The 24,798-nt window shown below is 41.0% G+C and overlaps 1 protein-coding gene and 2 long non-coding RNA genes across 3 annotated transcripts in view; 2 read left to right on the plus strand and 1 right to left on the minus strand.

The window, feature by feature from the left end:
* Window positions 1-1,495: 1,495 nt before the first annotated feature.
* LOC117526839 lies at window positions 1,496-10,508 on the plus strand. Its single transcript, XR_004565364.1, has 3 exons — window positions 1,496-1,507; window positions 6,617-6,619; window positions 10,281-10,508. It is a non-coding gene; the product is annotated as an uncharacterized LOC117526839 (long non-coding RNA).
* A 44-nt stretch (window positions 10,509-10,552) lies between these two features.
* LOC117526838 lies at window positions 10,553-23,819 on the plus strand. Its single transcript, XR_004565363.1, has 2 exons — window positions 10,553-11,080; window positions 23,790-23,819. It is a non-coding gene; the product is annotated as an uncharacterized LOC117526838 (long non-coding RNA).
* The window catches only part of LOC117526837 (protein tweety homolog 3-like), a 59,600-nt gene continuing 46,064 nt past the window's right edge, over window positions 11,263-24,798 (minus strand). The window contains exons 13-15 of the mRNA XM_034188913.1: window positions 19,185-19,358; window positions 14,669-14,744; window positions 11,263-11,556 (exon numbers count right to left, since the gene is read on the minus strand). Of these exons, the coding sequence (XP_034044804.1) occupies window positions 11,422-11,556; window positions 14,669-14,744; window positions 19,185-19,358 (385 nt within the window). The 3' untranslated portion in view covers window positions 11,263-11,421. The remainder of the gene's footprint in view (window positions 11,557-14,668; window positions 14,745-19,184; window positions 19,359-24,798) is intronic.

Consider the following 24,798-nt stretch of genomic DNA (forward strand, 5'->3'; position numbering starts at 1 on the left):
CCTTCCTCTGTCCAATTTCCCAATTTCTGCACATTGTAGTGGATGTAGGTTATTCTGTCTACGTTCTTATTAATTGAGCACCACCAACAGATGGAGGATTCAAATCCAGCTGCTATCTGATCAGCCAGTTTGTACTCATCAGGCACTCCTCTGGGGACTCCTATTGCGTCAATATATGTTGGATCTCCCAATCCTTTCCAATCTCTTTTTACTCTATGCCAATTTTCAGGCACCACAGACTTTGGGTGCGTCAGCAAGTCCTTGGCTAAAATGGGAATGGCTTTTACTGGGAGGAGTAGGGACACTAAAGCACAGTAGCCTGACACATTCCTAGGCAATCTGTCAAAAATTCTATTATCTCCACACACCACCACACGTCACTTCGGCTGACTGGTACAAATGAACCGTTTATCTGTATTATTCGACTACACCACTTAGTCTCGTTCAGATTTCCCAGTGGTTTCCCTGTTCCGGGCAGTTTGATACAGGAGAAATTTCCCAAAGCTACCTTTTCTGAGAATATTGGTTTGTTTTTTTACCGCAGCCGCAACGGGGTAAATGTGGTCCCATACTGAACAATTGTGGTTTCAGTGTATTGTTGTATTTTTCATTACCACCAATAGGCAGTCGTCCGATATCGCTGCTGGAATCACCTGTAAAATTGGTCGGGGCCCCATACATACTACGCAATCCTGTTTTGTAGATTTTACTGCTTGCTCCGCCATCAGGAGCCAATTGTTATTTTGTCCGCTAATTCCCGTAGTTACCAAAAACCAATCATCTGCTGACAGAGGCCCTTTATGCAAGCGGGCCTGCTTGGCTCTTACAGACCCCGGTCCGGGGAGAAGGTCACCCAGTATTGTTTGATTCGTGGTGTCTCTTGAGGCATTTGTATTTGGTGTCTTTGGGCATAGCACAATCTTCCAGCAAGGATCATACCCCGCTTTGTATGTACACAGTGCAAACGTGTGACATATCCGTTCGATTGGTCTGCTTATCGGGAATTTTAACGAGTTTATTGTGAATGTTACTGTTTTGGTTCGGCCGCTGACTGTTAGGTTTGATATGATATTTTTCCAACTATACGCTTCGTCTGTCCACCCATAGGAATTTTGTGGCCAGGCGGACGGGTAGCCATTCGTCAGAAAGGTATTTCCCCACCAATAACTGGCACGGGGAAAACCCGTAGTCATGTAGAAATCATAAGCCAGCCATTGTCCAGGATCACCAATCCAGCTATCTTGTCTGAGGGCCAAAAAGGGTATCTGTACAACATAATAGATCCTGGGCGTGGTGTAACAGGCATAAAACCATTGGTAGGATGTTTCCTGGTCTTCACAAGGATTTAGTCCGCATAGTATCTGCCTCCCATGATTGTAGCAGGTTACTCCCTTTGAGGTAACCACATATCGTTTAATGCGGCGGATTGAATTTCCACTTGTAGTTTCGTCTGTTCTGGTTGTGATGTTCTCTACTTCCCCAAAGTCAATTCCCTTTTTCATTAATGGTGTCCACACGTGCATTCCCCATATAGTGACTGTTATGGCTCCTAACACTAATGCCCAGCAGCACAATGCTGTTTTCATCCATAATGGTGTATGGCGCGACATAGTCAGGATCTCCCTAAAGTCAGTGTCCTAAGTTTCCGTACTTACACTGGGTTTACAGAGATCACTTTCTTACAATGTGTTAAATGTATCCACGTTTGTCTTTCTCCTATTTTTAAGGCTGTGGGTGTAGTGAGCAGTACTTGGAATGGACCTTCCCACTTAGGTGAGTGCCAGTATCAACGACAGTAAATACTTTAGCATCTGGTCGCAACGAATTTAACAACGTGTACGGATCCGGGACACAAGGAGCTCTTTGAACAACAGCATTGTTGACAGCTTGTAGGTCTTGCACCATTCTCCAACCTACGGAGGGAGGAGCCTTTTTTACCGGAAAGATAGGTGTGTTACATGGTGAATCGGGGCAGGGGATCAAGACTCCTGCCTTCAATAGATCTTGTATTACCGGTCGGATCCCTTCTGTCGCATCGGGTCTCAAAGGGTACTGCCGGACACATGGGCGATATTCCGTTTTTGGTCTAATTTGCACTGGTAGGGCTCCTTTTACTAGCCCTACATCAGAGGGTCCTTGGGACCAGAGGGTAGGTGGAACTTCCACCAACCTCTGCTCATCCTCTGGATTCAATAAATATGATCATGCTGTCTGTTGAGGATTATCGCAATGGTCAACACTACTCCCTGCTTCCAAATCCGTTCTATGGAGAAGGAGTACACGGAATAGACCGGTGGAAGAACTGAAAAATTCTCCACTCCCTGGATGGGATTCAACCCAATCGGTTGCATTTATGCCCTCTTTGACCATAAACCCTAGGCTTTGCCAAGTCACGAGATATGGTTTGAAGAGGGACACATGGAAGGGAGTCCCAGTCCTATGTAATCTCTGAATTTCTGGAGGAACATGAGAGACCGCAATTGCAGCTCTATTTTTCCCATCATGGTAAATACAGTCTGCTACTGCAGATGTTGGGGTTACTTCCTCCAAGAGGCTCTCATAGTTACCGTCCGGTCCTGGAGTACCCTTGAACCACAATGTGACATGGAGATCGTCCGGTTCATGTGTTTGTTCAGGATGAGACAACAATGTTTTAGCAAACGACAGAACAGATGCACCAAAAGAGGTGGGGCTAGCATCTCGTAGTTTCAGAAAATAATAATAGTAGCAGTTTAGGGCGTAATTTGAGCCTAAAGTAAAGACCTGCAGCTGATGTTGTCGTTTTACTCGCAACAGTCCATTGTCCGACACTAGAGACAGTCCCAATGCAGTTAGACCATCTCGTCCGAGAAGATTAACCGGACATTGGGGCATCATCAATACAGAGATGCAACATGACTTCCCTTCTGGGTCCCGAATCCACACGGGTTGGGACACAGGGACAGCACATGTCTTCCCATTGGCTGCTCTTACCCAAAATGTTTCATCACTGGGCTGTATCCCTACCGGCCATGAGCAACATGTTGTTTTACATGCGCCCGAATCGCATAGGAAAACAACACCATTGATGTTGCTTGTCGGGCGGTTAGTCATTGCGGATTCTGTGTTCTTTGTGGGCAGTCCTTGGCGAAATGTCCTAATTTGCCGCAAACCCAACACTCATTTGACCTTCCAGCCCAGGGTTTTGGGGAAGCTGACTGGCCTTGGCCCTGCCAATTTCCTTGCCTGTCCTGCTTCCATTGCCTCTGTGGGTTTGATTGAAAACGTCCTCGGGGTGGGCCTCTAAAACGGCCCCGCCCACGAGGTGGTCTGAATTTTCTGCCTTGAAAAAAGACTTGGCCTTCCTGCCATTCAGACTCATCAGAATAGAAGGTAGTCACCTGTTTCCTTTTAGGGGCTGCCTTTTTTGTTTTCAGATTTCTTTCTGCGTGTATGGCGTGGTCTACATACTCTTGTAACCCAGCTGTTGGGAGCGTTATCATGTGTTTGTCTACCCATGCTCGGATATCTGATCTGGAGTTGGCATGGAGTGCATTTTTCAGTTGTTGTTCATACACGCTATCATTTTTCAGTGGTAGAAGACCACTGTGCACTTTAAAAACTTTTTCCATTCGATGTCGATAGTCTTCGAATGGTTCATCATCTTTCTGTTTTGTGCGATTTATTTCTGTGTAATTTGACTTCTGCTGGTATTTCTGCTTAATTCTCAGCAGTAGTGCGGCCAATCGATCTTCCAATTCCTGACTATCATGGGCTAATGGAGTGTGGTCTGTCTCTGCAGGATCCCAAGCTCCTTTTACATCAGCCCAATCCTTTGTCACAGTTGCCATTATGACTTGTTGAACTTCATCCCCTCTAAGATTGTAGGATTTAACCAAAGCGGTTATGTCAATAATGTACTGGGCTACATCTTCTCATGGGGGAGTTACACCTTCCACAGCTGCCTTAACGTCTGCTTGTGTCCAAGTTCGGTACACAAGAATAGTTCTTGGTCCTGACGTATGTGGATTTGCCACATGAATCATTGGATAGACTCCTGATCCACCTGGTTCCTGATCAGCCGGTGGGGCTGATGGTCCAGGTTGATTTTCTTCATCTTTTAGTGTTTTGGATCGTGTTCTCATGACGTGTTGTGTAGGGTCTACATATGATGGGGGTTGTCCCTGCGGTAAATCTGGATAGAGTTTATTCTCCTTTATTTCAGCTTCTGGCTGACTGTGTTTTGTAGTATCCAATTTTACTACCATTTCTACTTTTGGAGCCGCAGGCCCTGTCTCATTATCTTCTTGTCTGTGAAACATCACGTTCCCCTGCTCCTTCTTATCATTTACTGTTTCTTTCTGTCTATCCTTTGCTTCTCTAAGGCCCTTCTTTCGTTTCTCAACTTCTCTTTCCCATGCTACAATTTCACCTTGACCTTCTTTTTCTTTCTTTTTCTCACTTGTTCCACACTTTTTCTCAATACTGTTCTTTAGTTTAGTTAATGACTCTTTCTGCAGGCGTCCATCAAATCCATGATCTTTTATCCACTTATCTAAGTGTTTTGTTGAATTTGGATCAATTTTATTCATGTATATCCAATCTTTTGTTTTTAGATCGTCCCGGGACTTAGGTCTCTCATTTTTACTGTTAGATTTTCCCATTTTGTGTTTTCAGAACGTTTTAGACCAGTGATGGTTTTGCCCCTACAGGGTCCTAATCCACTGGTGTTGTTACAATCACAGGGTAGTAATCAACTATTCTGAGAAGTGCGTTCCCTTTCACCACCCCGGAGGGCACGGGAAGGCCTTGCCTTTGCTTCTTCTCAAAACTTACTACTTACTTTCCTGTGAGATTTTCATAGAGGGGAGGCGAAGTGACTCCACACTCTCACTCAGTCACTTTTATTACACTCACACACAGTTATTTTATTTACACAAATACATAGAAACACTTTTAATAACCGTACGCGTATTCTTAGGTCAGGGGAGCTCGCCCTCCCGTGGAATTTAACTAATGTCCTGCATTAGGGGACTCCACCATCCCTGCGAGGTTTAACTGCCTTTTCACTGTGCACTTACTTCCCTGTTTAACCGTGACTTTCTGTCACTATTTCACTATTTCAACATTTCTATTTTACGCAGCCTACTGCCACCATTCACAACAACAATTTTATCAGAATCAAATTCTATACTCACACTCCGTCGGTCTCTTTCCCTCTCGGTGATCCCGTCAACCTTTCAGATCCCAGCCAACGGATTGAGCCAGTCCCGTCAAAGGGTCTGAGTTACCTTGGCCAAGAATTTCTCTGGTGTCGATCACGCTCACTGGATCCGTCAGGTCTGTTGGGATCCCGGACGAGCCCCCAGTCTTTGTCGGGTTTAGAATACTGTACCTTTGATAAGAGGAAGAGACAACCAGGCAATAAAACAAGTGAGAGATAGAATTCAATTTAAGCTCGTGAGGAGTGCAGTCAGGCTGTACACCAAAGCTACACTAAAGTCTGGCCTGCGCTCCCGCTCTTTTTATTTAGGACTTCCCTACATACATGGGCGGTACAGCTCCTGAGGGGAAGAGTGATAGCGCGTGAGCTGTTGCCGCAGAACTGCTGATTGCACAATACATTCAGGATGTTCAGAACCTTTTTAATCTTGGGCTCGGTTAAGATGTATTTAAGACATCTAACGATTAATCACACTTCTTCTGACAAAAGGACTGATGTATCACAATCACACTGTGGTTGGAACATTCAATTCTCTATTCTTTATCTTACTGCTCAGCTTCGGCTGCGTCCTGCATGAGTCATCTTCACGTCCTAAAAAGAGCTTAGCGTGCACACAGAGATACCACAACTTGCAGAAACACGTCATGTCACATATCTTAAGTAACCTTCACCCATCACATCAGTACAATACACTTTCTCAGAGCAGAGAGAACTATTCTACCAGAGCAGAGAACACAAAACATGCATGATAAAATAAAACAGTGTATCTACAGAATAACTCCAACATACACATATATATACACACATATATACGTATATGTACATACATATATATATGTATATATGTGTGTGTGTTTTAAAGTGTAGGTGACACCAAAAAATGTGCACAAATAATCACTAAAAATGATGAAATGTTGACATTTAAAAAAATCCTGAACAATAAAAGTCAATAAGTGCACAGGTGAAGGATAAACAACAGCTGTCTGAAGCCTGTTGCTACGTCATCACAAGAATGGGACCTGCTATTTCAAGCCCAAATCAATCACAATGGAGGTCAAGCTGTTTTCGGATGATTTTTTTTTTTCCTAGTGTGGACTGGAGGTTTTTTTGTTTGTTTAAATTCCAGTGTGAAGGTGTTTCTGAAGCAGCTGTGGGGGACACAGCCTTATGGTATTGAGCCTTATTACAATGAGGGAGACGAAACTTTGGAGGAAAACCTTCACCCTGACAACAGTGAGGATATTTGCAGAGTTCAAAACACAGAATGGTGATTATAAAATAATGAATAAATAATGCAGGTGATTTGGGCATGCAGGTGAAGATAAACTGTTGTTTTTTTTGTCAACTGTGGTTGTAATCAACTGATTTAAAAATGAGTTTTACTATCTGTGACATCAGAAAAAAACTGATAAGGAAGTGTGGATTGTTTGTTTTTTCTAAGAAAGGTACATACATTTCAAATCTGAAAAATGACACAAGGGACTGAAAAAAAATCAGCTATTTTTAAAATACATCGTTTCCTTCTTGAATACAGCTAGTGTGCTGTACATTAGTAGCGTAAACATTATTATTAAATATTAAAACCATTCACATAAGGAGTGAATAATATAGTCTTACCTGTCTGTTTCAGTGAGATCATCTTTAGTCTGATGAAAATTTATCCACCTTTATAAAACAATGTTTGAAAATAACTGAATTCCTTGTGTCTTGGCTGAAGAAGAGTCCATCTGTGACAGTGGCAGTTTGGTGCCAGGTTACAGCACCACCTGTAATCGGTTAATTGTGGCTGAAGGATCAAGTGTCTGCTGTGGACGAAAGCTCCTCTTGTTCAACCGCGAGCCGCTTTGCACCACAAATAGAAAGACTCACAGTCCTTCATTTGTATAAAGTCTCAGTCTGCACGCGACAATTATCCCATGATCCACAAAACGATAAAATAAAATGTGAAAATACTCAGTTTTGCCTCTGTGTCGAGTGGAGAAGCCACAGACACCATGCGTGTGCACTCGTCAATGTGTTCTACCTGCCAATCAAAAAGATTCTGCCAGCAAGAAAATAACCATTCTGACACCAAAAACACTGTGCAGCTCTGCGCCGAACCACTCAGTGGAAACGGGGCTGTCAGTAGCCTGTAAAAATCCATAAATGAATGGGGCTACTAAGATAATGGTTCCGGCGCTGATGCCACTTAGTTCTTCTCCAATGTCGGGAATCGCCCGGAGGTTCTTGGATTTAGTGGTGCACAGTTCACAATCTGAATATTTATCGCTTTGGTAACTGTACACCAGGAAAGGATCATTTTAAAATTGTTTAATTTTAGTCTTAAATACTTTAAAAAAAACTACATACGTATTGTATCACCTACACTTTAACACGATGCAAATTGTTCCCATATATATTTATGTGAATAATTTGTATTGATTAAAACACTTATTCATAAATTGCTAATTGCCAATGGAATTCCAAGATAATGTAAAATCAGAATGAAATTATGCCTGTGGCACAGGAAGAGCAGGCAAAAAAGTACATTAACGTCCCCATTATCTCTTTTATGATTTTCGACATAACACGACACGGAAAACATTGATATTTTGAGTTCAAACGAGTTAGGACGCCAAACTCTTTTAAATTATGTGGAGACCAACACTTTCAACAACACTCCTCATGAATCTCATTTCTTCAATTCCCGCCTGTATGACAACAAAGAATAAATTTTTACCTTTATTTCGGAGCCAGGTGTCTTATTTTAAGACAAATTTGTGGAAAACGCTTTTGTTTTCTAACAAATTTAAGGTGCTTTAGCGCCACCTGCTAGGCCAGAATGTACAGTAGGCGGTGGCTGATGGTGGCTGTAATGCAGCAATGAGCAGGTTTAGAAAAAGAACATAGTTATTCATTATCAGTAACAAACTCAAAGGGTAAAAAGTCACAGTTGTTCTTGCTAATTCAAAGTAATCCACCCATTCTCTTAAGTTAAAGTTGCTTTAATTTCTTTTTTAAAACATTTATTCCAGGCTGAATATCATTACCACAGTTTTGACATGTACATCATTAATATTTGTTAAACCACCAGAAAATAAAAACAGCCATAGAAAAAAAAACTGTCTGCCACATGTGTATTTGAAGTCCTGCAAACAGTAATTATTAACTTTTATGTGCAAAATGCGAGTTTTTTTTTTCATTGTGGCATTCTGAGGTCATGTTTAAATCCCAGAATGCTCTGCACAGGAGTTCAAATACACCTATGAGTGTGCAGATGATACTGGAAGTTTTTATTCAAACACTGTAAGACAGTCATTCACCATTAATAAGTGAGGAAAAAATGCTCTTGTCGTTATTCTCCTAACACACACCAAGCTAGGATTTTCTCTTATAATTTTTACAAGACAGAAAATTTTAAAAAAATGCTTGTGATACGAAGATCGTAGTAAGTTAATAAACATTTTGAAAGGCCATTAATCAGTGACGAATCCCTCCGATCTGAACATCTTTTGCATTAACGGTGCAATTAATTTCTTTTGGTAATCAATGCTGGTTATTTATCAAGAAAATAGACAAACAATTTGCTACTTTTCTCTTTAATTTGACATGAACTAGTTTGCAATTGTCGCAAACTGGTTTAAAGGTTTAATACCTCTTCAAATGTTTCAAGTTGGTTTAAAAACCAGCTGGTTATAACCATTTGAGTAATTGTTTTTAGCACCTCAAAAAAGATGGTTTAAATTTGAGATAATCTGGTTTTTAACCATTTTACAATCAAGGACACCACTTTAAATTGTTTTAAAAGCAGATATACTCGCATATGATCTCAAATTAATTTGAACAGGTCAAAATAGTTCAAATTTGAGATAAACTTACCATTTTACACTCAAGGGCACCACTTTAAACTGGTTTAAAATCAGATATATAGTGTCTTTAAAGTGGATTTAAACAAGTCAAAATGGTTCAAAATTGAGATAAACTTGATTGTTAAAAACTATCCATTTTCTAAAGCTATAAACTGATGGTTTACCTTTGAGATAGTCTTGTATTCAACTAACGATACCGCTTCAAACTGGTTTGAAATCAGATATAGAGCAGATACGAACAGGTCTAAAGGGTCTAAAGTGGTCAAATTTGAGATAATCTGCTTTTGCCTGGTTGTTAACAGCCAGTTGACCATCTTTGGATTTTTAGACTGTTAAAGTACTTTTAAGAATTGTTCAGTCACAATGTGATGTATATTTTTTAACCATTTTACATATTCAATGATTAATCAATCCGCCATTTAAAAAACTGATAAGATTAATCAATAGAGAACCTATTCATTAATTGCAGCCCTAATATACTATATAAAATACCAAACCATTGGCAGCACTGTTACACTTTCCTAGTAAAACCACACATGAAAGATTGTCTCGCTAGTACGAGAAGTGGCCACTTGATTAAGAATACAACTGCAATTCCTACTTACTACATCGCCCATAATGCATGTGGTTATGAGTGTGATGTCACAGCTGTGAGAGGGCGTGCAGTTACTACAGTTATTGGTGTTGTGCGTTTAAACAGGACAAAAGTGGACTAAGATGAGTTTTTTGTTTTTTAACTGTGTATGGAACATGTCTGTACAACATGAACGTATTAATGCATGCACAGCGTTGTGCGCTGAAATGATTAAGGCGCCGGTTAGACGCACTGATAATAACTGTACTTGCACACAGTTACACTGAGCAGCAGCCAATCACGCTGCAGTGATGACACACGCACGGAGTCACGACCACGGCTTTGTACACTGTACATGGCTTAGAGTGAGAAAAGCTCACCGGCTTTTTGGATTCTCAGTCACCTCGGCATGAAGTTGTGCTTGTGGCCCCAAAAAGTCAAGACTTTGAACCTTGAATTTCTGACCCTGACCCCTAACCATTTTCTAAAGGGTAAATGGGGGAAAGGGGGGGGGGGGTACCATTTGAGACACACACAGGGAGAATTAAGAGCGTTTGAAGAAGAAAAAAAAACAGAAAGTCACAGTATCACATTGCAAATATAAAAAACAAACAAAAAAAATGCTGTTATGTAACATTTTTCAGGGACTTTTCAGGTTTGATTTTCCCTGTTGTTCATATTCCTGAATGTAAATCAAACACTGAAACAGTAACAATTTTCCGTCCCTCCTCAGTCTTAACAGTCGCCGTCTGGGACGCTGACTGGCAAATCGGCTCACATAGCACCGAGCAAACGTGAGGTCACATTCCACTTCTGTCCATCGCTCACTTCTTCAAGTGTTGCAACAATTCCCTTTTTATTTACAGCACGAGGGAACAGTCGTTTCCGTCTGATGTGGGTTTGTTTTTTCCTCCCCTCTTTCTGATTCTTCTGGCAGCAGTGGGAGATCCAGAAAGAGGACGCAGTCAGGCATCCTTTATTATTCAGAGTTTTTTGGCACATTTGAGTCTTTGCGCGTTCCTCGTCTTGCACTCCCACAAGCGACGTGGTTCCAATGCTCAAAATTCATACCTTACTCGGCGACAGCGCTCCTGGCTCATGTTTGAAAGCACACGGGCGTGCACGTAAACATATGCGTAGATGTGGACAATCTGTCAAGCTCACAGTTCAAATTCTGGGTCTTCATCAGACGAAAATGTTACGCTAAAGCGAATGCAGATGTGGCAGTACGGTCGTCTAAACAAGGCTTTCTGATTCACTGGCTTGTTATTTGTACAGATGAATGTTTTTACTGTATCGGCCTAAAATGTGTGTGTGTGTGTGAGAGAGAGAGAGAGATATACAGCAAAGATTTCCATGATAAACACGGAGAACGCTACGTTATGATCCAACAATTTAATATTCACGAAATCAGAATTATAGCACGTTTACTATTTACAGCTCTGTACAGCGTGTGTGCATGTGTTTGGGGGTGGGGGGTTGCGGCAAGTTGAAGAGAATTGAGACTGTATAGCGGGTGCCAAGGCGCTTTGTTACAATGCATTGTGGGTAAGTGTGCTGTTCTCGACACAGACTGGCTTCTTTTGTAAGAATCACTGAAGGTGATGGAGAAGTTGACGGTACAAGTGCAGTCCTTTGCTGAGGTGATTGGTTGTTGAGTTCTGGGTCGTTTTGTGGGTGAAATTCAGTGGACCTCGACAAATTGGCATCTTGTTGGGAGCGCCACGTTGGGTCCTATTGTTGGCGGTGAAAACTGGATTCAGGCAGTACTGGGCAGACTGGTGCGACTCTGGCCTCTAGTGGACTGAGGATTGTGGTCGGGCGGTGGGGTGAGGCCGACTCGCTGGGTCCAGTTGGTCGTTTGGAACGGAGCGTCGGTTCTGGTCTGGTCGGTTGGTAGCCAGGTATTTAGCTCTCATACTGGAGGTGTACTGAAGAGATGGAGGGGAGGGGAGCAACAAGGAGACCCAGAGAAACATTTTGGGGAAGGAGAGGCACAAAGGGAGAGTGGATGAAATGAGAAAAAGGAAGAAGAAAAATATGTGGATTATGATCAATTGTTATTTACATCAAAGCATAAAATGAACAGTTTTTATATTTTCACACATATGTATGAATACTTTTCACTGACGTCATCATAAATGCGTGACTGCTAATCCAACAGCCATGATACCCCGAAATGTAGGTAACATAAAGAATAACAACAGTGGGTTTTCTGACAATACTAATCACCTCTATACAGATTTTCTGTAAGTGGTAAATTCTTCCAAAAGGTACTTTTACATTGCTAACGTATAATGCTCTGAACCAGATTGTTAGCCATGCAGAAGGCTGATGTTAGTAGGCTAAATGGCTAACAGTTCACACAGAAGCTCCTGCTCTCTGAGAAGAGACATTCTGTATAACTGTTTAAACCTTTAAAATCACATTAAATGAATCTCAAGGGAAGTGAATCAGATTTAAGTAGATTTGACTCTGTCGCACTCAAAAAGGCAGATGACATTAGCTCATTAGCCCTTAGCCGATTCTCCAAGTTGTCCGTAAAAAGGTCCGTCGAACAAACCTGCATGTGGCTCACTAACAACTCACAGAATTTTGTTTTTGTTAATGTTGATGCAATGCCAAAGTAGCTACAACGGGGATAATGACGATTTTAGCTCAAGCCCGTCAACATGTGGCTAAAAGCTACTTAGCATGTAGCTACAGCTGGTGGAGGTTTGACATTAAGAGGTCAATTTTAAATAGTTGTAAATGCTTCTCTTTGAATATCAGCAGTGGAACACAGCTGCAAATGCAAACCACATCGACGCACCAAGAGATGTTTCAGCATTTCTTGGCATTTCTGAAAACTGATTCTGTCGCTCTGGTTACCAACTATGAACTGTGTGGATACATTATCCGTTGAGTGACGCGTGAGAGATGACGGTGCCGTCAAGTGAAAATTATTCATGAAATAAACAAGAACTAAAGAAATGTGAACAGCTGGAAGAGACAGACAGACATTTTCACCAGTCATTTGGACAGCCAGGGGTTTGATCACAACACTCATTATATCACAGCGGATTAGATCTGGATGATGTTATTGAAAATTAGCAGGTGTGTTTCATTTGTCATTGTTTGTAGTTAGTGCTCTAGTTCTGATGTAGTAGGTTAGCCTGGTATGAGTTAGTGGTCTCTCGTGAGCAGCTAGCTAGTTACTGTTGGAGGCTCGGGGCTCCCGCGTCACCGCAGACGCTGACGACAGGTGAACATTCTGGTAGAGGATGGCGGCTGGTGCAGAGTCTGCCTGCAAACGATGAGCTGTCACCTTTTTTTTTTTTGGCGGCTGCTACATTTAAACAGTGGAGGTGGGACACGTGTGCTCCTGTGGCTGTTTAATGGTGAAGGGTGAGGAGGCACAGAAACGGAGGACACATACACCTCGACCAGAAAATGCACACATAGACACACTATGAGAGCAGGAGGGAAAGAGGAACAGGAACATTTAAAGGTTTGGGCTGGAATTTCCTGGGGCAATAAAACACATTCCTAGCATGACTACAGGGCATGGCTAGCTCACTCCAAACAAAAGGCTACATAATAAAAAACAGTGGGAATTTTTTTCAGGGATTACCAAGTTGTTTTCCGTAGATCGTATCTCTATTTATACCAGATACCTTCAAACTGACATGTCATGTTTGGCTGCTAACATACCGCAGTTAGCCTTGTCATATGCAGTCACACTTTAGCAGTTAGCCAGATTTCCAGATGTGGCACGTCTGTATTTGTACATGGAGCATTTCACTACTGACGGGTAGTACTGATAAAAAGTCTAAGCAATTAGTGTCATTATAAATGCAAACCATGGTTAACACTAACATTTTGCATTCACATTTAACATCATCAGACTGCTAACTGCCAACCACAGTTAGCCTTGTAATAGGCAGTCATGCATTAGCATGCTAAATGTTAGTGTTAACCCTGGTTTGCACACACAATCACACTAACTGGTTAGTGTTTTTATGAATAGAACCTGTCAGTAGTCAAACACTCCATTTCAACGTCACGTCTGATATACAAGACACAATCCACATCCAGAAATCTGGTTATTTCTGCAACACACTAAGAAATAAAGATACAGGAATGGACCTAAAAGGGGACAATGTTTTGTCACTCGAGTTCTACCACACAAAGGGTACGAATTATGTACCTTTGAACAAAATTGGCAATGACTTTGTAACGGCACCCCTGTTTTTCTATGTGAAGGCACTTGAATGGGCCTAAAAGGGTACAAATCCTTTGTCTCTCCAGCTGTACTTTTGGGTACAGAAATGATGCCCCTCTTTCTCCCTGTGAAGACTTTCATAACTGCAAAGTTGATATTTTAAAGTTCTAAAGCTAATTTTAAAGTCGGTGCAAAATATTGCTGCCACAGACCTGTAATGTTGGTATTGCATGGAGTGACATTGGGATGTGTTCTGGAACACCCACATTTTGTTGAAGCTCCAAAAGTCACGGCTAAACCATTCAAAAAGAACTAACCTGGTCCAGTTTAGACATGCGAGGACCAGCGGTTGTTCTTTACAATAGTGTGTCTGTTGTTGTTGTCTCTGAACCAGTGACATGAAATACAGTTTCACCAGAAGTGAAACCGAACAGATGAGCTTTTGTCTTTTTACATCAGAAATAGAGGACAACTCTTTATCCAGCACGTGTTAGACCGACCAACTACTACACTTGTCATAGGAGTCAATCCACTCTTTTGACACAAGTGCGAATCCGACTGGCGGTAATCTTCTTTTTAAACCTTGCCATTGTCCCAGGCTGCCAAAATGACCTTCGTTAAACTGTTCCATGATCAGCTTCTTGCTTGAGCACTGAGGACACTTGCAGTGGTGTGGGGACAGGGGCACTGCCTTCCAATAGCCACACAAACATGCTAAAACCATCACAAATGAACACCTGAATTGTTTCCTTCCTTTTGAAAGATATTTTGAAGATTTGAGTACTGTAGGTATTGGAAGATAGTGGAGGGAGATCGTGTTCTAAAAAGTGTGCACTTACAGAGGGTGGAGGGGACTCCCTGCCAATCAGGGGGGTGTTCTCACACCGCGGGTTCTGAAAGTTTGCATTCTGGCTCCTGCATTATAGAATAAGAGGTTACTGCATGAAGATACCCTGCCTCCTGAGTTGTTAACCTTAAGTCTGACCAGCTCTACAACACCTCGTAACTCACTAATGAATCGCCTCAGGACTGGTATTGTAACGCTACAGTACGACATTGAGAAACTGGCTAATTTAAATAATATTTTCTTTTGTGTTTGCACCTTCTATGTATGTTCTACAGCAGACTGGAAACAACAATGATCTGGTTTGCTGGAAAGTTATCAAGTTCCAAATAATGTTCGCAGCCAAACAAGTGCTAGTCTCTGTGATGTCATAAATGATCACTGACATAATCTGACATTTAACACTTCAGACACATATATTAATATTGTACCTAAGCTGAAGCCCATAGTTGTAACAACACAAATCAAATACACCTAAAACAGTTGCATAAATACACTACAATATACACACACTCATCTTCAACCATTTATCTGGGATTAGGTCACGGGGGCACTACAATATATATAAGTATGTATTTTACTCAACACACATCCCTTAGCCTTCACTATTTACAAGCATAATTCCAATGAAGTTGGGACGTTGTGTAAAATGTAAATAAAAACAGAATGCAATGATTTGCAAATCCTCTTCAACCTATATTCAATTGAATACACCACAAAGACAAGATATTTAATTGTTCAAACCGATAAACTTTATTGTTTTTGTGCAAATATTTGCTCATTTTGAAATGGATAACTGCAACACGTGGTGTATTCACCACTGTATTACATCACCAATGCTCAAAGAACACCTGTTTGGAACATTCCACAGGTGAACAGGTTAATTGGAAACAGGTGAGTGTCATGAATGGGTATAAAAGGAGCATCCCCAAAAGGCTCAGCCATTCACAAGCAAAGATGGTTGCGAGGATCACCACTTTGTGAACAACTGCATGAAAAAATAGTCCAACAGTTTAAGAACAATGTTTCTCAATGTTCAATTGCAAAGAATTTAGGGATTCCATCATCTACAGTCCATAATATAATTAGAAGTTTCAGAGAATCTGGAGAACTTTCTACACGTAAGTGGCAAGGCCGAAAACCAACATTGTATGCCCGTGACCTTCGATCCCTCAGGCGGCACTGTATTAAAAACCAACATCATTGTGTAAAGGATCTTACCTCGTGGCCTCAGGAACACTTCAGAAAACCATTGTCAGTTAACACAGTGCAAGTTAAAACTCTACCATGCAAAGCGAAAGACATACATCAACAACATCCAGAAATGCTGCCGCCTTCTCTGGGCCCGAGCTCATTTGAAATGGACAGACACAAAGGGGAAAAGTGTGCTGTGGTCTGATGAGTCCACATTTCAAATTGTTTTTGGAAATCATGGACTTCGTGTCCTCCAGACAAAAGAGGAAAAAGACCATCCAGACTGTTACCAGCACAAAGTTCAAAAGCCAGCATCTGTGATGGTATGGGGGTGTGTTAGTGCCCATGGCATGGGCAACTTACACATCTGTGATGGCTCCATCAATGCTGAAAGGTACTTCCAGGTTTTGGAGCAACACATGCTGCCATCCAAGCAATGTCTTTTTCAGGGACGTCCCTGCTTATTTCAGCAAGACAATGCCAAGCCACATTCTGCACGTGTTACAAAAGCGTGGCTTCGTAGTAAAAGAGTGCGGGTACTAGACTGGCCTGCCTGCAGTCCAGACATGTCACCCATTGAAAATGTGTGGCGTATTATGAAGCACAAAATACGACAACACAGACCCCGGACTGTTGAACAACTGAAGTCGTACATCAAGCAAGAATAGGAAAGAATTCCACCTACAAAGCTTCAACAGCTAGTGTCCTCAGTTCCCAAACGCTTATTGAGTGTTGTTAGAAGAAAAGGTGATGTAACACAGTGGTAAACATACCATTGTCCCAGCTTTTTTGAAACGTGTTGCAGGCATCCATTTCAAAATGAGCAAATATTTGCACAAAAACAATAAAGTTTATCAGTTTGAACATTAAATATCTTGTCTTTGTGGTGTATTCAATTGAATATAGGTTGAAGAGGATTTGCAAATCATTGTATTCTGGTTTTATTTACAATTTACACATCCCAGCTTCATTGGAATTGGGGTTGTAAGACTGGTTCAGTTAAAAATAACAAATAAGAGGTGAATTCTGCAAAATTACAATCTAGCCTTTTTTATTTTACAGGTTTTGGGGGTCATCTTTTCACTGGGGAAATGAATGCAAATGAACGCAAACGGCACGTTATTTTTTTAGGACGCAAATACTGCGGCAGCAAGCAGAAGCTAACCAGCTAAGTAATGTTAACTGGGCAGGGCAATAACAACGACAGCCAATCAGAGTGAAGGCAAAGTGACCATCAGCTGATTGTTTGCAAAATAATGCAAGATGGTGGAATGTGCGCTGAAACAGCAGTATTTCTGTATAAATCTGTTTCGCAATTTTTCCTTATATATTTTGTAAACCTTAGCAAAAAATAAACACTTCTAAATTTAAGAATGCTGTTTTTACAATCAGATAATGACTGAAGTGATTTACAAGCTATCTTATGGAGATATTAGCATGCTAACTGGCAATACAGGAACATTACTGTGAAAGACGTCAGACTGAAACAAATCAAGACAAGTCTGTTTTTGTTAAACACTCAGGCATAGAGGAAAAACTCATAATGACTGTGTCAGATTTTCACATCCTTTAAAATCTATCATTAAACACTGTGCAAAATGCCAAGAGCTGGCCACGCCCTGAGAACAGCCATCAAGCGGCATGTGCTAACTACTTGTTGCCCTCATTTCTTGCTAATCCGGCCATAGGTTAAGTCAAAGCCCTTAATCAGAAATCCGTAGGCTAGACGCTAAGGTAAGCGGCTAACTGTATAATTGGTTGTTTCAAAATGTTTATTTACATGTATTGATGTAAACATGCATACACTTATCCCCATAAGGATCCTCTACATGCTAACAGATATGCGTAATGAATATTTTCACCTGTTCACAGGCAACAAGAAGTGGTTTTCAATGAGTGAGTGAGTGATGTAGCTGGTTAGTCCATGTCATTGTTTGCATTCTAAACCAATATTGGTCTGATTAGATTTGTAATTTTGTCCAGAGTGAAAAGATGAATCCAAAAACATTTATAAATAGGACCCAGGTTGAAAAAAGCAGTGTCCCCCTTTCAACAGAGAATAAGAGGTTTGATCATTTTACTGCTAAACTGTTTTCCAAAGTCCTTCTGTAAGTTACTGTCTTGTTTTTCTCACTGTCAGAAAGTGGTTTCCATTTATTTTATTACGTTAGCAAATGCAACATCTGTGATGGGTTACGTATGTCTCAGCGTCAGGACTCTGGACTATAATTTGCTTATCATTCTGCTAAAGACTGAAACCACCCATCAAATAATCACTACATAAACCCAAACATGCTTTGGAAAATTACCAGCAGTAACATCAGGCATGCTGCACACATTTTACTAAGTTGTCTAAACACACAAAAATGTTTTGTTGTTGTTGGTTTTATTGGGGTTTTGGGGATGGGATTTGACAAATTGTGACTGCGCGTTTCAGGACTGAGTTACAGTTACTGACTTCACAGGAAACGACATTATGTCAGCTTGCAGCTAAATATGCAACCACATCTTAGCTGATACAGCTAGTTACAAATATTTGAACATTTATAGCATTATTTAAAGTCTTTACCACATCATAATGTAGATGAAAGTAAATAATGGCAATTTACTCAAAGTGTAGATAGATGAAAAACACCCTCTAGGGGGTTGGTGCATTTGTTAATAACGAAGACTTCATCAGAGTAAATAAAGACCAGTTACCAAAAGATGTGAACGCTATCTCAAAAAAGAGGGAGCTCAGCTTCAACTTCAGTTTATCCATTTAGTTTTGGCCTACTGTAGGGGAAAAAAGGGGGGCAGGGCGCGTTAAAAAATTCTTAATTTCCGAACTAATTTGCATGCGGATGTAAGTGGAAGTCATAGTCATGATTTACTTTAATTTCCAGGTAGACAGGCAAGATATTAATATAGCTAACTGTTTATATTTACTTCTCCATTGTGTTCTATCTATATTCAAGAAAAACTCTTTTGGTCCTGTGGCAGACTGTAACAGCGACATTTTTAACTTGACTGCTTTGCTAACACTGTCCACTGAAACAGGGTAACGGTTGACAAAGCAGGTAACTATTATTCTATCAAGGGAAAAGCTCATGGAAGGTGCTAACCACTTACTGAGTGACGAAATTTACCTGACAGTGTGACACAAAAGACATGTGAGCCATACAAAGCAAACAACTAGCTGGTCAAACCGTTTATGCTATCGCAGGCAGCAGGCATTGCTATGCTGATTATCTAGATCACAGGGGCAAGCATCAGCTACCTACAACAGGCAGTGTATCGTTCCTGCTAGCCACGAGCTAGTGGTGTTGCTAACTCACATGTATTCAGTGACGGGGGCATTGCTGACAGTGTGGGCTGTAGCGGGTAGGCTAGCTTCACTACCGTAGCTGGAGCCACAGCTGTAGAGACTGGGCATGTGAACGCGGTAGAGGTTATCGTGTACACCACCCCGTGAGGCGCCCGACTCGTCCTCGCCGTCTTCCTCGTCCGTCCTTCAATTGTTCAGGGTGAAGGGCGGGGCATGAGAGGGCGTGATGGACAGGAGGGGAGAGGGTAGAGGGGGAGGAAGATCCAAGAGAGACAACAGAGTGTAAACAAGTGGCTGAAGAGAATGTTAGGAGAGGGAAGGTTTACTTTCTGGTGCTGCCTGACTTAGTAAGTTGGGTAAGGCAATACCTCCAGCCCGAAAACGGTAATAAATAAATAAATAATATATAAATAAAATATCAGCAGCATTCCTCTAAAAAAACACAAGTCCACTACAAATACAGCAAGGTCACTAATATCGCTGCAAAAGCACTTCGACACTTTATTACAAGAAAATACTAAAATTTAAATCTATACTTCACTCTTTGATAGACCCCAAGTGTCAGTAATGAATAGAATCATGCAGTCATTGCCTTCATGCAGTCATCCTCTATTGACATTGTGGATTCGGTCGTGGTATCCACTTTTGATTTGACACTGACCAAACAGCAGTTGTTGTTTTCCTTCCTAATTCGTGCATCGAGTGTTCCATGAAAAATAAGTATAAAAAAAAAAAATAGCAGGAAAAAAGGACATAGTATGGCTGGGTTAGGCAAACCATTTTCAGACAAAAAAAAAAGGTCAAAAATGTCAAATGGCCAGCAACTCAACAGACTCAAATAAAACATGCTGATTTGGAAGTTGAATCTGTGGCTGCATGAATGTGAAAATGTATAGATCCTATACATTAAAATACTTCATTGTATTTCTTTTAGTTGTTTAACTATCAGGCACGCTTTAAAAACTACAAGCGACATGAAGCCTGTAATTTTTCACAGAAATAAAGGCAACTGTACAAATATTTTTGCAGTCCATATGTTAAAGTCCACCTGAAATTATAATTAGCACATTTTGTGTCAGATTTATGTTTTAAAAGCGATATTTTTAAAGAAGCCCCTATACAGACAAATGCAAATGTATGTAGCTAATGAAAAATATGGTGGCTAATATGGCAAGATGCCAGACAACGGCAGCCGTGTTTGCATGATGCCTACATGAATGTTCAGTGATCTTCACCAGTCACATGACATCCTCAGGAAATGCCCTGTGGATTAATTACTGCTAAAACACTGGAAGTTTGAATAATACTGCATGTAGACCACAGCTTTGCACATTTTCAGATATCTTGTGTGGCAGCAAAATTCTGAAGTGGTTTAGTACCAATTGTGGAATATTCAAATTTTCACACTGCGCAGAAGATAGTATTAAGTCCGATATAGGCCCTGAGGCCCATTGGTGCTTATCCCCAGACACGATAGCACAAAGCGGATGACAGTCTGTGCTTGTGTCCCAATTCAGTGGCTGCACACTTATAAGGCCGTTATTGTTGTCCGCATATGTCCCATTTGGATGCTTCTCGGGTAGCCAATGTGCAGCCTTCTTACCCCCAAAAATGAAGGATATAACAACTGTGTCCTTCACAGCCCAAACAATAACCTTTGAATCGTTGCACAATTATTTTTTTCCAAGACAAAACAGTTGTTAAATAAAAAAAGACAAAATGACACTTTTGGGCTCCATATGTACAACTGTAAATAAGTAATGTTTATAGGGAAAATAATAAATAAGTCCTGAAAAGTGGTCACTAAACTACGAGTATGGGTTACGCCCACTAAGCTAGTGTTTCACTTACAACTGTCAAGGTTGCTAAGCGACAAGGGGGGGGGGGGGGGGGGGGGGCAATGACGCAATAACAAAATGCTCTGTGAGCTTGATCGTCTCATTTCAGAAGGGGTTGTTCTGGTCTCCGCTGTGTCTGATGGCCTGAAGCCTGAAGAGTTTCATGGGACACGGACTTGAGAAGTATGCAGACCCTGAACTGGCACACAGCCCACGACCCCCTCCTGGATGAGACCACAGGTACGAGCTAATAGATATGATCAACAAACAGTGTTTTCTACAACCCCTGGCAAAAATTATGGAATCACCGGCCTCGGAGGATGGTCATTCAGTTGTTTAATTTTGTAGAAAAAAAGCAGATCACAGACATGACACAAAACTAAAGTCATTTCAAATGGCAACTTTCTGGCTTTAAGAAACACTATAAGAAATCAGGAAAAAAAGTTGTGGCAGTCAGTAACGGTTACTTTTTTAGACCAAGCAGAGGGAAAAAAATATGGAATCACTCAATTCTGAGGAAAAAATTATGGAATCATGAAAAACAAAAGAACGCTCCAACACATCACTAGTATTTTGTTGCACCACCTCTGGCTTTTATAACAGCTTGCAGTCTCTGAGGCATGGACTTAATGAGTGACAAACAGTACTCTTCATCAATCTGGCTCCAACTTTCTCTGATTGCTGTTGCCAGATCAGCTTTGCAGGTTGGAGCATTGTCATGGACCATTTTCTTCAACTTCCACCAAAGATTTTCAATTGGACTAAGATCCGGACTATTTGCAGGTCATGACATTGACCCTATGTGTCTTTTTACAAGGAATGTTTTCACAGTTTTTGCTCTATGGCAAGATGCATTATCATCTTGAAAAATGATTTCATCATCCCCAAACATCCTTTCAATTGATGGGATATGAAAAGTGTCCAAAATATCAATGTAAACTTGTGCATTTATTGATGATGTAATGATAGCCATCTCCCCAGTGCGTTTACCTGACATGCAGCCCCATATCATCAATGACTGTGGAAATTTACATGTTCTCTTCAGGCAGTCATCTTTATAAATCTCATTGGAACGGCACCAAACAAAAGTTCCAGCATCATCACCTTGCCCAATGCAGATTCGAGATTCATCACTGAATATGACTTTCATCCAGTCATCCACAGTCCACGATTGCTTTTCCTTAGCCCATTGTAACCTTGTTTTTTCTGTTTAGGTGTTAATGATGGCTTTCGTTTAGCTTTTCTGTATGTAATCCCATTTCCTTTAGGCGGTTTCTTACAGTTCGGTCACAGACGTTGACTCCAGTTTCCTCCCATTCGTTCCTCATTTGTTTTGTTGTGCATTTTTGATTTTTGAGACATACTGCTTTAAGTTTTCTGTCTTGACGCTTTGATGTCTTCCTTGGTCTACCAGTATGTTTGCCTTTAACAACCTTCCCATGTTGTTTGTATTTGATCCAGAGTTTAGACACAGCTGACTGTGAACAACCAACATCTTTTGCAACATTGCATGATGATTTACCCTCTTTTAAGAGTTTGATAATCCTCTCCTTTGTTTCAATTGACATCTCTCGTGTTGGAGCCATGATTCATGTCAGTCCACTTGGTGCAACAGCTCTCCAAGGTGTGATCACTCCTTTTTAGATGCAGACTAACGAGCAGATCTGATTTGATGCAGGTGTTAGTTTTGGGGATGAAAATTTACAGGGTGATTCCATAATTTTTTCCTCAGAATTGAGTGAGTCCATATTTTTTTCCCTCTGCTTGGTCTAAAAAAGTAACTGTTACTGACTGCCACAAATTTTTTTTCTTGATTTCTTATAGTGTTTCTTAAAGCCAGAAAGTTGCCATTTGAAATGACTTTAGTTTTGTGTCATGTCGGTGATCTGCTTTTTTTCTACAAAATTAAACAACTGAATGAACATCCTCCGAGGCAGGTGATTCCATAATTATTGCCAGGGGTTGTACTTAAATTTTTTCTTCTTCTGAGCTATTGCAGGCTAAAAACTACTTGTTGGTGCACTGCAGTCGTCACTAGTGATGTGCGAAACGATACTGAAATACTGATACCTCCGATACCAGATCTTTATGTTCTGAAATCAATTCTCAAATCAAAATATCGATACTTCTGATACTTCAGTCATTTGAGGTAATGTATATCATTAACAGGAACACAGTAGAAAGTAACTAAACTTTTAAGGTTTTGTCTAAGTGACATGCAGTTGGTGTCAATTATTGTGGCATTTATTTATTTAATTAAATATTTATTAGATATTAAATATGAAATATTACTGGCAACTTCAATTTGTGTCACCCAGTATTACAACAGTAAGTGTTTGTATCCCCTTTTTGTAGGCTATTTGGAGGATTACATACATAGTTGAATCTAAATAAGTTTAAGCACTCAGTGCAGAGAAGCCCCATCATTTGTTTTGCCCTGTGATGATTCCCCAACAAGGCAGCACGGTGCCTCACAGTGAGAAGGTCATGGGTTCAATTCCCGCCAGTGGCCTTTCTGTGTGGAGTTTGCATGTTCTCCCCATGTTTGTGTGGGTTTCCTCCAGGTGCTCCAGTTTCCTCCCACATCCAAAGACATGCGGTTTAGGAATCTTTGAATTGTCCATAGGTGTGCGAGTGGGTGTGAATGTGTTTTGTTTGTCTGTTTGTGGCCCTGCGACAGACTGGCGTCCTGTCCTGGGTGTACCCCACCTCATGCTCTATGACTGCTGATAGGTTCCAGACGCCCCGCGACCCTTAATTGGACTAAGCAGTTGAAGATGAGTGTGTGTGTGTGTGTGTGTGTGTGTGATTCCCCAAGAGCAGCAACACTCACAAGATGCCTGGGAGAGATGACTGTGAAGGCTCTTCAGCCTCTGTCCATAGTGGAACACCAAAGATTCCAAGGATTTGTGAGAGCTCTTGACCCAAAATACAAACTCTCAGGAAGAAAAAAACCTGGTAGAGACTCATCTTGTAAAGATGTTTGATGACTACAAATACAAGGTAATTCTTTTTGAAACTACGATTTGAAATACACTGCTTTTTTTTAGATTTACCATACATATTAGCTGTATTTGCACAAAGTATCGGTATCGGATTGGTATCGACGATACCAGCTTGAATTTTACTCTGTATTTGGATTGGAAAGGAAATCAGTGGTATCGAACATCACCAGCCGTCACCTGCACTAATGTGTATAAGACCCTGAGATTGGCGCTTCATCTCCACCTAGTGTGCTGGAGGCTCAACTGCAACTTGTAGTTCTGACAAAATTCTGGGATCTGACACAATACAATGCACTGGGATGTCAAAAAACCAGCAATTTTTAATTGATCCTGAATAGAGTGTGTGAACCTTTTAAAGACGTACTCTTCTCATTACAAAGATGGAGTCCCAATGGAAAATTAAAGACACCACTTTTCAATTTCAGTTGGACTTTAACACAGAACACAGAAAATGTGTTATGGCTTGAAATGTCCACCAGATGGAGGCTTTTCACCTTGCCATCTTAGCACTGGCTTCATCTTGTCATTTTAGTCACTCACAGTGCAGTTGGCCAGAAATGCAGACCAACCCCAGAGCAGTTAGCCATGGTCAGCAACACGGCGGTGTCTGTGTGGATTAATATTTAATTTCTGCTGTGGCAGAAAGCAACACTGCTGTTTGAGCAAACCCTCCAACAAACACAAAAACTGTTTCACAAACGAAATACGTTCACCGGCGTGATTAACCATCACTCGCACAAAGCAGACAGTCCTATGTAATGATTTTACCATAAGAAAAAGA

This window comes from Thalassophryne amazonica, chromosome 15 (assembly GCF_902500255.1).
Source record: "Thalassophryne amazonica chromosome 15, fThaAma1.1, whole genome shotgun sequence".
NCBI classification, from domain to species: domain Eukaryota; kingdom Metazoa; phylum Chordata; class Actinopteri; order Batrachoidiformes; family Batrachoididae; genus Thalassophryne; species Thalassophryne amazonica.